The sequence below is a fragment of the Melospiza melodia genome, chromosome 4 (assembly GCF_035770615.1).
Source record: "Melospiza melodia melodia isolate bMelMel2 chromosome 4, bMelMel2.pri, whole genome shotgun sequence".
NCBI classification, from domain to species: domain Eukaryota; kingdom Metazoa; phylum Chordata; class Aves; order Passeriformes; family Passerellidae; genus Melospiza; species Melospiza melodia.
Window position 1 is genome coordinate 1,182,079 of NC_086197.1, and position 14,045 is coordinate 1,196,123.

A 14,045-nucleotide genomic window follows, 5' to 3' on the forward strand; every position below is an offset into this window, starting at 1 on the left:
AAAGGGATTGTGCTGCTTTTTTGGGAAAGCCTCGCTCGGGAGCCTGGGCAGGGCTGCCCATCCATCCTGTGCTGCTGCTGCTGCTGCTGCTGGAAGAATTTGCTCACCTCAAAAAGCTGGTTTTTCCCCCAGCAGAGCTGTGGGTAGTTTCTGAAATGTCTAAACGATCTCACTTGTCCAAATCCCCCTTGCCAAGCCAAAGGTGGAGGTGGGCACAGGGATAACACCGGGGTGGAACGATGGAGTTTCTCCTGCCAGCCTGCAGAATTTGCCATCCCCCTGCCCTGCCCAGCTCTGTTGAGAGCTCTTTGATATTTTTTGCCCCTCTTTCCACCGTTCACATCACAGTGACCCTCAGGGGCCTCGTTGTTTTGTTGTCACCTTGGTTGGTGTTTCGTGGCTCACCAGGACTCGCCCTTGGCACCGCGGCGTTTTCCTGCCAGCCCGAAGCTTTGCCAGCTCCATCCTCAGCCTGGAGGCCTCTGATCCATTCCTGATCCATCCAGCCTTGGGAAAAGCTGTTCCTACTTTGCTGGGCCCATCCATGGTTGGGGAAGGGCTGGGAACGGGGCATTGCTTTCCTGTCTCTGTTCTGTGTGTCACTGTGAGAGCCTGGGGCAGTGGCCAGGGCTTGCTGCCCTTTCCCTGTGAGGGCAGAAGGACCTGGCTGGGATGGGGAGGGAGCAGGAGGAAGGGAATTGTGTTGGAGAGGGTTGTAATGGGGTTCATGGATGCACAGCAATGGGATCCTCTCACGTGCCACCAGTGGGGTGACCTGCAGAGTTACAGGGGATGGGAGAAGCCAAATTTATCCCTTCCTCAGCCCCACAGTTCCCAATTCTGGGCATACCAAGTGGAAAACACATGTGGGGAGTGTGTTCCTCGTCAGTGGGGGATCCCTGGTGGGCTGTGGGGTGGGTGGGAGCAATCCCTGCTCCAGGAAAGCTCGGCCTGATGGGTTTGGCTTAGCAGCTCCCTCTGTACCACCCCAAAACATGGCTGGGCTGGGTTCCTCCTCCAGAAATGATGTTATTTCTTTGCTCCTCATCCTTATTTCCTCCCTGGGTCTGCAGAGTCCTGGGGTGTGGGCCCCAAGGTGCTGCCACCCATGTCAGCCCCATCCCATCCCTGTTCCCATCCCGTTGGCTCCAGGGAGGGCAGATCCAGCTCAGCGAGGGCACCAAGGCACAGAGCATCCTCCCAGCCTGGGCACAGCTGGGGGCACCTCCTGGAGTTCTAAAGTCCTAAAGTTCCATCCTGATTGCTGCTTTTCATGGACAGAGTCATGGCATGGTTTGGGCTGGAAGGAACTTTAAAGATCATCCAGTTCCAACCCAAACCATGGCAGGGACACCTTCAAATATCCCAGGGTGCTTCAAACCCAACTTCCAACCTTGGCCATTGCAGGGATCAGGGGCAGCCCCAGCTGCTCTGGCAATGCCAGCCCAGGCAGGAATTCCTCATTGCCAAGATGCCACCCATGGCTGCCCTCTGGCAGTGGGAGCCATTCCCTGGGTGCTGTCCCTGCAGGCCTTGTCCCCAGTCCCTCTGCAGCTCTGCTGGAGCCCCTGCAGGCCCTGCCATGTGCTGGGAGCTCTCCCTGGATCCCTCCCTGCTCCAGGGGAACATTCCCAGCCTGGCTCCAGAGCAGAGAGGCTCCAGCCCTGGAGCATCTCTGGGGCCTCCTCTGGGGTCACCCCAGCAGCTCCAGGTGCTCACAGGGTTGAGAGCCCCGCTGCAGGTGGGAGAGCTCCAAGAACCCCCAGAGCAGCCCCCACACCCCTGGGCACCTGCCATGGCACTGTCCCCACACCCATGGACAACTCTCATGGCCCTGTCCCCACACCCCAGGCATGTCCCATGGCCCTGTCCCCACACCCCAGGCATGTCCCATGGCCCTGTCCCCACACCCCTGGGCACCTGCCCTGGCCCTGTGCCCCCTGCTGACGCGCGGGTGTCCCTTTGTCGCGCAGGGCTGGTGCAGATCCCGGTGAGCATGTACCAGACGGTGGTGACCAGCCTGGCGCAGGGGAACGGCCCGGTGCAGGTGGCCATGGCGCCGGTGACCACGCGCATCGCGGACACGGCCGTCACCATGGACGGGCAGGCCGTGGAGGTGGTGACCCTGGACCAGTGACCCCGGAGCAGCCCCCGGCCCTGCCCAGCCTCCTCCTCCTCTGCAGATTTTTTACGCCTCTCCAGAGATGCAATCAGGTGGCATTTTGAGTCTCCCGGCTTTGGAAACAAAACTTTTTTTTTTTTAATTTTTTTTTTTTTTTCTCTCTTTATTTTTTTTTTTTTTAATCGAGAAAACTAGGAAAAAAAAAAAAAAAACGCAAAAAAAACAACCAAATCCTGGCAGAGGATGTGTGTAAAGTGCATTTTTCTAGCGCCACTCTGCTCTCGGAGGAACGAGAAGCCAAATTGTGACGGGACTTTGATTCTGAGGAGGTTGGAAAGAAAAGGAAAAGAAAAATAAAGCGACCCTTGATGCCCCGTTTTCCCCCACGTGGGATCGAGCAGGAGGAGGCTGGGGGGCAGCACGGACACCCTCGGCCAGCACCGACCTCGACAGCAAATTAGGTATCAAAGATTTTAATATGGACTTTTATATTCCGAAAAACCCGCTCCAGATACACAAACAAAACAAAAAAAAAACCAACAAACCACAAAAGGAAAAAAACAAAACAAAAAAAAAAAGCTTGGGGAAAAAAAAAAAAAAAGACTCCTGGGAAGGAAGAAAAAAAAAAAAATTAAAAAAAAATGAAATGCATGTGTGACTGCAGGGGGGTGGATGGAGACCTCCCGAAGGGATGGATGATGCTCTTCCAGGAGCCTGCCGCAGGATCCGCGCCCGCTGGGCTCCCTTGGTGCACACTGGAGACCTGTTCCTACTTCTCTGCTCTCGTACCTGCCATTCTACATCCTCGGGGTTGTTTTGTTTTTTTTCCTTTATTATTATTATTATTGTTGATGTTGTTGTTATTGTTATTATTATTTCGTGGCTCTCAACTGGAGCGGAAGCGCCTCTAAAGGGGCTCTGGCTGTGTCCCCCCCTTTTCTCCCGCCACATTCCCGGATTTTGAGGATTTCCCTCAAAAGGAGCCACCTCGGGCTCGCCCCGTTCCCAGCCCCACCTCTGCCCCTGCAGATCCCACAGGAAAAGCTTTGCCTGAGGGGGGATGCGAGCGAGACCCTTCCCTTTGGGGGCCCCTCTTGCCCCCAGCCCTGCCCCAGCCTGGTCCTGCCCTGTGCCTCTCCCAGCACGGTTTTAACCCCAAGATCCTTCCCAGGAGGGTTCCAAAGGCCTTTGGGGTGGGGTGGGGGTGTTTTTGGGGGGCAGATTTTACTCAGCATCCCCATGGGCCAAACCCTGGTGCCCAACCAAACCCCTTCCCCCCCCCCCCCCGCAAGCACTTCCCGTGGGATTTAATTTTTGGGGTTATTTTGGGGGGTTTTTTATTCTCATTTCCACGTGGCCGTTCAAGTTCTCCACGTCTCGCTCTGCCTTCGAGGGAGTTTTCAGATTCTTGTATTTACTTGTTTTATATGGGGGAAAAAAACAAAAACCCACAAAAAACAAACCTATCCAATGTTCTTTGTATACAGTTCTTGGGTCCTTTTTCCGAGGGGAGGGAGATCTTTCCATAGAGACAGTCCTGGTTCTCCAATCCATGACGTTTTTTGGGTTTGGTTCTTTTTCTAATGATTATTTTTTTATCGTCGTTGTGAAGATGTTGGTGGCTTTCCAAGTCAGTGTTTCTTTGGCGATGAAATGAGGTTCTTTTAGTCCTCCCACCCCCCCAAAAATAAAAAGACAAAAACCAGGCAAATAGCAGAGCATGGACCCCCCCCTTGTTTTCCCAGTGTCTATTATTGCCTCATTCAATAAATTGTTACAAATGTGTCTACCCGGGTGTCCAACTCTCCTGTTTTGGGGGGACTTCGGGGAATATTTGGGAATATTTGGGAATATTTGCCATCCCTCCCTTCCTGGCGGGAGTTTAGGGCTTTGGTCCCTCCCCTGTCCTGTGTTGGGGCTGGGGAGGGGAAGCTGAGCATCACCTCATGGTGATGGTTTTGGGGTTTAATCCTCTTTTTGGTGCAATATTTCTCATTTTCATCTTCCAGCATCAACCTTGGGGCTGCTGGAGCATCCCCCCCATGCTGAGCTGCCTTTTGGGGTGAATTCCTCCATTTCCAGCCCCATCTCACCCCCAGGGCCGATGGTTTTTTGGGATGCAGACCCAAGGAGGAGGCAGGAAACGCAGGGATGGGTTTCAGCAGCTTTATTGAAGGATGGTTCTGGATCCAGGGAATCCTGCAGGGCTCCTGGGTGGGAGGAAGAGCAGGAGAAGCTGGAAGGACAAAGAGGGGGAGGGAAGGAGCAGTGGGGCTGCTTCCCTGGGGATGCTGCCCGCAACTCCAGGAGCTGGAGCGGATCCCTGGGACGTGGAAGGTGCTGGGAGGGTGACCTGGGGCTTTGGGGACCTCTGGGGACCCCAGGACATCCCATGGCCCCAAAGGGTGCAGCAGCAGGGCCGGGGCGGGCGGCTCGGGCTGGCAGACGCTGCTGGGAGGGTTTAATCTTCATTAATCGGCCTTAATCAGCAGCAGGGCCCCTGCTGGGGCAGCTCTGCAGCCCCCGGCACCAGCAGCCTCCAGCCCAAACTGGGAGAGACTGGGGGGGCTGGAACCTGCACCAGTAACCTCCATCCCATACTGGGGCTGCACCCTGCACCAGTAACCTCCATCCTGTACTGGGAGAGACTGGGGGGGTTGCACCCTGCACCAGTAACCCCAACCCCATACTGGGAGAGACTGGGGGGGCTGCACCCTGCACCAGTAACCTCCAGCTTGTACTGGAACAGACTGGTGGGGCTGCACCCATTCCCTGCCCCCTGGCATTGGGGGGGGGGGTGTCTTTGTGTGGATTTTCTGCCTCTACCCACCCCCAGGGAGGGCCCTGAATTGCAAAATGTGGCCTCAAATTGGAGGATTTGGCCCCAAAAATGCAGGTGGACACTCAGGATGAGCCCGGCTGCTGCAGCTGGGAAGGGCCAGGATGAGGGGGGGTCCTGGGGGGCTCCCCCAGAGGGAGCAGATCCTGGGAACGCTGGTACTGGGAATGCTGGTACTGGGAACGCTGGTACTGGGAACGCTGGTACTGGGAATGCTGGTCCTGGCGGGACCGGCTGCACCTTGGGGCGGGGCCTCTGGGGAGGGGCGGAGCTCCTGGGGGTGTGGCCAGGGGTGGGGCTGGGGAGGCTCCACCCCCAACCCCCCCAAATCCTCCCCCGGCAGGGCAGGGCCCGCTCTGAGTGAGGGTGGGGTTAAATCAGCACTGGGGGAGGGAGGGATGGACAGAGAGACAGACAGAGAGACAGACAGGGATGGATGGATGGATGGATGGATGGATGGATGATGGATGGATGATGGATGGATGATGGATGGATGGATGGATGGATGGATGGATGGATGGATGGATGGATGGATGGATGGATGGATGGATGGATGATGGATGGATGGATGGATGGATGGATGGATGGATGGATGGATGGATGGATGATGGATGGATGAGGGATGGATGGATGGATGGATGGATGGATGGATGGATGGATGGATGGATGATGGATGGATGGATGGATGGATGGATGGATGGATGGATGATGGATGGATGGATGATGGATGGATGGATGATGGATGGATGGATGGATGGATGGATGGATGATGGATGGATGATGGATGGATGATGGATGGATGGATGATGGATGGATGATGGATGGATGGATGATGGATGGATGGATGATGGATGGATGATGGATGGATGGATGGATGATGGATGGATGGATGGTGGATGGATGGATGGATGGATGGATGATGGATGGATGGATGGATGGATGGATGGATGGATGGATGGATGGATGGATGGATGGATGGATGGATGGATGATGGATGATGGATGGATGAGGGATGGATGGATGGATGATGGATGGATGGATGATGGATGGATGATGGATGGATGGATGGATGGATGGATGGATGGATGGATGGATGGATGGATGATGGATGGATCCATGCCTGGACAGACAGACAGACAGACAGACAGGGGAAGGGTGTCAGTACAGCCAATGGATGTGGCTGCAGGAATGCACACACGCTGGGTGTTTGTTACCTGGACGAGCAGACGGATGAATGACCAGACAGACACACAGACACCTGTGCCCCCACAGCCCCCACCACCCCCAGCAGGGCCATGGGGACCCCCACCCGTCCGTCTGTCCGTCCCTCCCTGCCCCCAGCCCGGGGAGGATGATTGGAGCCTGCCCTAATCCAGCGTGATCCAATCTCCGTGGGCTAATGCCGAAAGCTCCGTAATCACCAGCGCTGCCCTACATTCCCTGCACATCCCAGCACAGGGGTGGGCACGGCCCCCACCCAGCACAGCCCCAGCCCCCTCCCCTCATCCCCCTGTCCCTGCGAGCTGCCACCGCCCCTGTGCCACACCTGGGGACGGGCAGGGGACACGGGGCAGCTGCCACCGCCCGCTGCTGCTTCAAACGTGCCTCAGTTTCCCCCCGGCACAGGGCTGGCGTGGGGTGGGATCCCCGAGCAGGGACTGGATCCAGGAACAGGGGTGGGATGCAGGAGCAGGGATGGGATCCAGGAGCAGGGGTGGGATCCAGGAGCAGGGATGGGATCCAGGAGCAGGATCCAGGAGGAGGGATTGGATCTGGGAGCAGGGGTTGGATCCGGGAGCAGGGATGGGATCCAGGAACAGGAATTGGATGCAGGAGCAGGAACGGGATCCAGGAACAGGAATTGGATCCACGGCTGGGGCAGGGGTTGGTGGCCTGACCCCATCCCCGCAGGGCCCTGCCCCGACCAGGGCTGGATCAGCCCTTGAGCCCGGAGTCACAGCGGGACACGTGGCCACGCTGCTCCAGTGACCGGCGTCCCACAGATCCCAGCTCCCCCCGCCATGGAGATGGGCTGGGGTGCCAGACCCCCCTCTGGGGCTGGGGGGTGGCCCAGCATCGCCATCCCCTCCCAAACCACGTGTGCAGGGCGCCCACAGCATCCCCCAAACGCACACGGATGGAGTGGGGCCCGACCCCGACCCCGCGGGGCCCTGCCAGCCCGGGAGCAGAGCCCAGGGGGTGCCAGGGGCTGCCAGGGGACACCAGAGGACACCAGGGGACTGTCATGTCTGTGGCAGTGCCCCAGGGCCGTAGTTGGCAAGTCTAGAACCACCGGATCCTGCTACCGCACCAGTGTGAGTTCTACCATTGCCAAAGGCAGCCCCGGGGCAGCCAGGCCCAGCCTGGGGACAGCGGGGGACAGCGGCCACCGAGCCGGGCCTGGAGAGCTGCAAAAAACAGGAAAAATGCATCAGTTCACCCATGGGGCCAGAAAACCCCACACGGGGCTCCAGATCCCCCCCGGGGAGGGGGACAGGAGGTGCAGGGTCCATCCTGCTCGTGGTGGCCTGGCCAAGGTGTCCCCATGGGCTGGGACACCACGCTGGGATGGACACCCCCTCAATGTCACCACGTTGGGATGGACACCCCCTCAGTGTCACCACACTGGGATGGACACCCCCTCAGTGTCACCACGCTGGGATGGACACCCCCTCAATGTCACCACATTGGGATGGACACCTCCTCAGTGTCACCACGCTGGGATGGACATCCCCTCGGTGTCACCACATTGGGATGGACACCTCCTCAGTGTCACCACGCTGGGATGGACATCCCCTCGGTGTCACAGTGTCACCACGTTGGGATGGACATCTTCTCAATGTCACCACGCTGGGATGGACACCCCCTCAATGTCACCATGTTGGCACGGACACCGCCTCGGTGTCACAGTGTCACCACGCTGGGATGGACACCCTCCCAGTGTCACCATGTTGGGATGGACACATGGACACCCCCTCAGCGTCACCACATTGGGATGGACACCCCCTCAGTGCCACCACGCTGGGATGGTGGTGTCACCCCCTCAATGTCACCACGCTGGGATGGACACATGGACACCCCCTCAGTGTCACCACTCTGGGACGGTGGTGTCACCCCCTCAGTGTCGCCATGTTGGGGATGGACAGACGGACACCCCCCCCCCATCCCAGCAATCCCAGAGGCGTTCCCAGCCCCCCATGCCAGCATTCCCACCCCGATCCCCGGCGCTGCTGCTCCGTCCCCGTTGCTGCTCTCCCCGCCCTCTCCCATATTGGCACTACACATAATTGCTCAAAAGCTACAAATCAAAGCAAAAATGTGCTAGTGCCAAAACGGGCCAGGCGGCGTCGGCGACGGCCCCGCGGCGCCCGCGGGTCTTTCTCTGCTCTGTTTATGGCCCTATGGTAATTCACTGACCGCGGGGTTGCACAGTGAATTCTACCAGTGCCATACACAGAACAGGAGTAGCGAGCTCGCACCTGCCCCTTTTCCCTGCAATTCCACCCAAATCCTCCACCAGCAGGAGCCCGACGCCCCCGGAACGGCGGCGGGAAAAGGGGAATCGATTGTTGTTGATTGGCAAAGTCATTTGGGAATGGCTGAGCGAGGGGAGATGCTCGCCCTGGTGGGGAGGACCCGGGCCCCAGCTCAGCTGGGGGATTTTTGGGATGGGGATGCTGGAAGCCATTTCCCACCCACTGCATTTCCAGGGTTATCCGGGAATCCCAGCCCCAGGTTTGCCACCCCCCGGGAAGGCTGCAGACCCCTAAAATGCTCCCAGACCCCCAAAATGTGCCAACCTCCCCCCGATGGCCACAAGCCCCCCCCAAAGCGGTCCCAGATCTCAAAATGTTGCAAAGTTTCTGGGTGGTTCCACAGCCCCCAGAACGCCACGATCCCTCCAATTAATTCCAAACTGTCCAGACGGCTGCAGCCCCCATAAAATGCTTCAACCCCCCAAAAGGTTGCAACCCCTCTGGATGACTGAAAGCCCCCCAAAATTTGCAGCTCCTCTGGATGGTTGCAAGCCCCCAGAAGGTTAAAACCCCCCTGAATGGTCATAGACACCCCCAAAGGTTGTAACCTCCCCTGGATGCTTTTGAAGCATCCAGATAAACTTGAATTCCCCTCCGAAAATCCTAGTGCAGCCCCTCTGAAAGGTTACAAAGCCCCTGAATGGCAGAACCCCCAAGAACATTTGAGAAGACTTTTGATGGCTTCGGACCCTCCAAAACTGCAACACCCCAAAAAGGATGCAGATCTCCTGGATGGCTGCAAACCCCCAGATGGCTGCGAGCCCCCCAAAATGCTGAACCACCCCCAGATGGCTGCAAGCCCCCCAAAATGCTGAACCACCCCCAGATGGCTGCAAATCCCCCAAAACTTGCAGACCCCCTTTGCTGCTGAAGATCCTCCAAAAGCACGAGCCCACCCAAGAGGATGCAGATCCCCTCGAGTGGTTGAGACCCCTGGATGGCTGCAGGACCCCCAGGAATTTCCAGCCCCCTCGGAGGGTGGCAGAGCCCCCCGGATGGAGCAGACCCCGGCTGGCAGCGACACCGTCCCCAGAGCCGCGGCGGCCGCGCCGCAGGAGGAGGAGGAGGAGGAGGAAGGCACAAAGTCTCCTTTGTGTGGCAAAGCCGAGGCCCCAGCAAGCCCAGAGGGCCGGGATGAGCTCGGATGCGGTGCTGGGAGCTGAACCCCCTCGAGGACACAGCCCCCGGCCCCTCACACCCATCCGGCCTCGAATTTGGGGACAAAGAGGGGCAGTGACCCTCGCTGGGCTCAGCCACCCCCGTGGCGTGGGAGTGTCACACACAGAGGGGTCAGCGCCAGCAGGGACAGTCCTGTCCCCAACCCACACCCACCTCTGGGGCTCCAGCAGCAGCACCCCCAGGAATCACCCAAAACTCCTGGAGAAACCCCAAATCCCCGTGGGGCTCGGCCAAGCAACCCAAGGGGAAGAGGAGCAGAGAACCCCCCATGACCACAGCTCGGTCCTCACCTGGGGGACACCGCCCTGGCGCCGCGGTGGCCTGGGGACAGGGGGACAGGGGGACAGGGGGACAGCAGGGACAGCGGGGACAGGGTCCCGGGGGACGCGGCCAGGCCGGGCCCGTGGCCATCCTTGGCCATCCTTGGCGTGACTTTGGGCGACGCCTCGGCCCCGATCCGGCCCCGGCCGCCCGCGTGGCCCCGGCACCGCGCCAGGCGGGACCCGGGCACTGCCCCCGGCCTTGGGGTGCCCCCTTTGTCCCCGTGCCCCTTTGTCCCCGCCGCCCGCCCCCGCCCCGGCCGCTGCGGCACCGGGCCGGGCTGAGGCGGCCCAGCCCCTCTGCGGAGCCGCCGTGACGTGCGAGGCCGGAGCTGCCGCATTGCGGATGGGCCCCCCCGGCCCCCCCGGCCCCGCTCCCGCTGCCCCTCCGGGGACCCGCACCTCCAGCTGGGGACAGCGGGGTCCCCCGGCCACCACCCGGGGGCAAAACGCCGTCCCCGGAGCCAAAAGGCCACCGGAGCCACCGGCGGAGCCGCCTGCGATGCTCACGGCACCGGCTGCGCCAAGATGGTGCCTGGGCACAGCCCTGGCACGGCGAGGGACGGGGACGCGGTGGTGGCTCCTGGATGGGGCTGCCCTGCCATGGGGACACTGGGGGTGGGCACCAGAGCGGCCTCGACACCCTGAAACCAGGGCTGGATCCATGGGAATGGGCAGGTGGGGATGGATGGGGACAGGGACAGGATGGGGATGGGGACAAGGACAGGGACAAGATGGGGATGGGGACAAGATGGGGACAAGGACAGGGATGGGGACAAGGACAGGGACAGGGATGGGGAATGTGATGGGAATGCGGACAAAGACAAGGACAGGGACAAGATGGGGATGGGGACAGGGATAAGATGGGGATGGCATGGGGATGGAGATGGGGACAAGGACAGTGACAAGATGGAGATGTCATGGGGACAAGGACAGGGACAAGATGGGGATGGGGACAGCGGCAGGGATGGGAATGGGGACGTGGATGGAGATGGTGGGGATGGGGATGAAGTGTGGGACAAGGAGAAAGAGGAGAAGGAGAAGAGAAGGAGAAGGAGACAGGGATGGGCACGGGGATGGGGACAGGGACAGATAAAGATGGGCACGGAAACGGGACAGAGACAGAGACAGAAATTTTTCAGGGGTAGAGACGAGGAAGGGGATGCGGCTTGAGCTGGGGACAGGGATGGAGACAGAGCAGGACAGGGACGGGGAGAGTGACGGAGCAGCCGGGAGCTCCATGTCGGGCCGAACCGGGCCGGTTTGTGCCGCAGTGCCCGCAGAGACACCGGGCACGGCCCCCGCCCAGCGCCCGGGGACGCCTCCTCAGCGCAGAGCAGCCCCAGCCCCGGGCAGGACCCACCCTGGCACCCCGGCCGAGGTTTGGGGTCCCCAGACAGGGCTGGGGGACAGCCTGAGCCCCCCGCAGCCCCGGGGGGGCAGGGGGTGCGCACCGGGGATCGGGGGGCTCGGACAGCCCCCCAAAGCAGCCCCGCCGTGTTCCGGGGTCCCCCCGAGCCGGGCTTTCGTTAGCGGCACAATTCGGGACGGCGGAGCCGCCCCCGGGGCTGCAGAGCGGGCACGGAGCGCACCGGGGGCGGGGGGGGCACCCCGGGACCCACAGAGAGCCCCCCCAGGGCCGGGGGCCGCGGGCGGCGCTGCCGCCCCCCGATCTCGTTGTCACCCGCGGCGCCCCCGGGACGGGAGCGCGGCGCCACCGCCCCGACGGGAGACGGGCGAGGTTGGGGGGCCCGGGCGGGATGGGGGGCGCCGGGAGCGGGGCAGGCACGGGGGGCTCGGCCCGGAGGGTTCGGGGACCCTCCCGTCGAGGACAGCGGGGACAGGGGGAGCGCAGCGCCGGGCTCGGGGCCCGCCGGGAGCGGGAGCGGGAGCGGGAGCGGGAGCGGGAGCGGGAGCGGGAGCGGGGGGGGAAGGGAGCGGTTCAAGGGGGGTCCCCGAGCCCCGGGGGGGTCCCGGCAGGACCCGAACCCCCCGGCCCGAGGGCCGCACTTACCTGAGCGACCATCGCTGCCTCGGCTCCGGGCGGCCCGACGGGGGGGTCCCCGCGGGCTGGGGGCACGGACGGGCACGGACGGACACGGACGGACACCGGACCCCCCCCCGGCACCCCGCACATCCCCGGGGGGGCCCGCCGCGCCCGCGGCCCCGGCGCTCGCACAAGTGGCGGGGAGCGGCGGCGGCGGCGGCCTTAGCCCGGCCGGGGGACCCCCCCTGCGGCTCCCAATTGGCCCAGGTGCCCCGGAAGGTGGAGCCGGGCCCGGGGCGGGGAGGGGGGGACGGGCTCACCTTGGGCCGCCCCCCCTGCCCCGCTCCCCACCCCCGGGGCCGCCCCGCCGGGGCAGCGGCGCTGTCCGAGCCCCCGCTCCGCCCCGGGGGCGATGCCGGGACCCCCCCGGGCTGGGAGCGGAGCGGGGGCTCCGAGCGGGCGGAGCCGCCCCCGCTCCATCCCGCGCTGCCCGCGCTCCGCGGGGCGGAGGCGGCGCCCGCCCATCCCCGAGCCCGGGGCGGCTCCGTCCCGGCGGGCAGGGCCCGGGCACGGCTGAGCCCCGGCCGGCGCTTCCTTCCCTTGGGGGGGCATTTTTATAGCCGGGGCCGGCCCGCCCCGGGGCCGCCGTCGGGGCCGCTCACCGGCTGTCGGACACCGGAGCCGCGCACCTGAGCCGCCCCGACAGCGCCGATCCGGTTTCCCGCGGCCGAGACTCCCCCCAATCCCCCCGCGGGGCCGGGGGGGCGAAGGAAACCGATCCCGACCCCCCCCCCCGCACCCCCGGGCACCGCAACCCGAGAGGCGCAGCTGCCGCCGCCCGCCCCGAGGGGCTGGGGCGGGATGGGATGGGATAATGGCATGGGATCCATGGCATGGGATGGGATCCATGGCATGGGATCCATGGGATGGGATAATGGGATGGGATCCATGGGATGGCATGGGATCCATGGGATGAGATGGGATGGGATGGGATCCATGGGATGGGATGGGATCCATGGGATGGGATGGGATGGGATGGGATCCATGGGATGGGATCCATGGGATGGGATGGGATCCATGGGATGGGATCCATGGGATGGGATGGGATCCATGGGATGGAATAATGGCATGGGATCCATGGCATGAGATCCATGGCATGGGATCCATGGCATGGGATCCATGGGATGGCATGGGATAATGGGATGGGATCCATGGGATGGCATGGGATCCATGGGATGGGATAATGGGATGGGATGGGATGGGCGGGGCTCGGGGGGCGCGATCCCCACTGTGGGTCCGTGATGGATGCCGGGGTTGGGAAGCGCTCCCGGTGGTCCCGGGGTCCCCTCCGTGTCCCGGCGCTGCAGGGATGGGGGACACGGAGCAGCCCGCCCCGAATCCTGCTAAAATCATATCCCACCCGCCAAATTCCGTTTCTGGTCCCCACATTAAACCCCCTCCCCCAAATCCCCCTCAAATCCCCCCCAGCGCAATAACGCAAGTTCAAACCATCTGTACAAATATAAACGAATAAATAAAAACACAAATTTATAAGGATAAAACTCTCTCGGGGGGGTCAGTGCCGCCCCCCCGGCAGGCGCGTGTGCAGCGCGGGCTCCAGCGCCGCAAACCAGCCCGACCAGTTTGGGGCCGGGCCCGCCGGGAGCGGATCGGGTTGCGGGGCCGGGATGGAGGCGGGAGAAGCCACCGGGGCTGCCCGGGGGTTCTGTGGGGTGAAACCCCCCGGGCGGGGGGGCACAGGGGAACCCCCCAGAGGGATGGAGGGGACGGCAAGGACAGGAGGAGGGGCTGGGATGGGAGGGGGATTGGCGGATCCTGGGATCGGGATGCCCTTGGGACGCTGCTCTGTGGTGCTGGGGAAAGGAGGGCCCTGGGATGGTCCCCAAACCCAGGGAGGTCCTGGAGCCTGGGGGCGCCTCTGGGGCTCCCCAAGACCTGGCGTGGCCCCCCCCCAGCCAGGGGTGGTCCCCAGGGGTGGCTGCCAGGCAGGGAAGGAGCTGGGACGGTCCCTGCATCCCATCGGATGCTTGCCAGGATTCCA

The 14,045-nt window shown here is 62.3% G+C and overlaps 2 protein-coding genes across 4 annotated transcripts in view; both read left to right on the plus strand.

Moving 5' to 3' along the window:
• The window catches only part of NRF1 (nuclear respiratory factor 1), a 58,425-nt gene extending 55,708 nt beyond the window's left edge, over positions 1-2,717 (plus strand). For all 3 annotated transcript variants that reach the window (XM_063153612.1, XM_063153611.1, XM_063153613.1), the window contains exon 11: positions 1,974-2,717. In XM_063153612.1, the coding sequence (XP_063009682.1) occupies positions 1,974-2,137 (164 nt within the window). In that variant the 3' untranslated portion in view covers positions 2,138-2,717. The remainder of the gene's footprint in view (positions 1-1,973) is intronic.
• A 7,807-nt stretch (positions 2,718-10,524) lies between these two features.
• Positions 10,525-12,676, plus strand: LOC134417898 (basic salivary proline-rich protein 3-like). Its single transcript, XM_063155769.1, has 3 exons — positions 10,525-10,614; positions 11,634-11,737; positions 11,977-12,676. The coding sequence occupies exons 1-3, from the start codon at positions 10,525-10,527 to the stop codon at positions 12,674-12,676; spliced, it is 894 nt and encodes a 297-aa protein (XP_063011839.1).
• Positions 12,677-14,045: the final 1,369 nt, after the last annotated feature.

Excerpts from the sequence above, each read along its gene's own strand:
- LOC134417898 (XM_063155769.1), top strand. The coding sequence starts at position 10,525 with ATGGTGCCTGGGCACAGCCCTGGCACGGCGAGGGACGGGGACGCGGTG. Across the intron at positions 10,615-11,633 it reads CTGCCATGGGGACACTGGGG|GGCCGGGGGCCGCGGGCGGC; the intron begins GTGGGCACCAGA and ends GAGCCCCCCCAG. Across the intron at positions 11,738-11,976 it reads CCCGACGGGAGACGGGCGAG|GACCCGAACCCCCCGGCCCG; the intron begins GTTGGGGGGCCC and ends GGGTCCCGGCAG.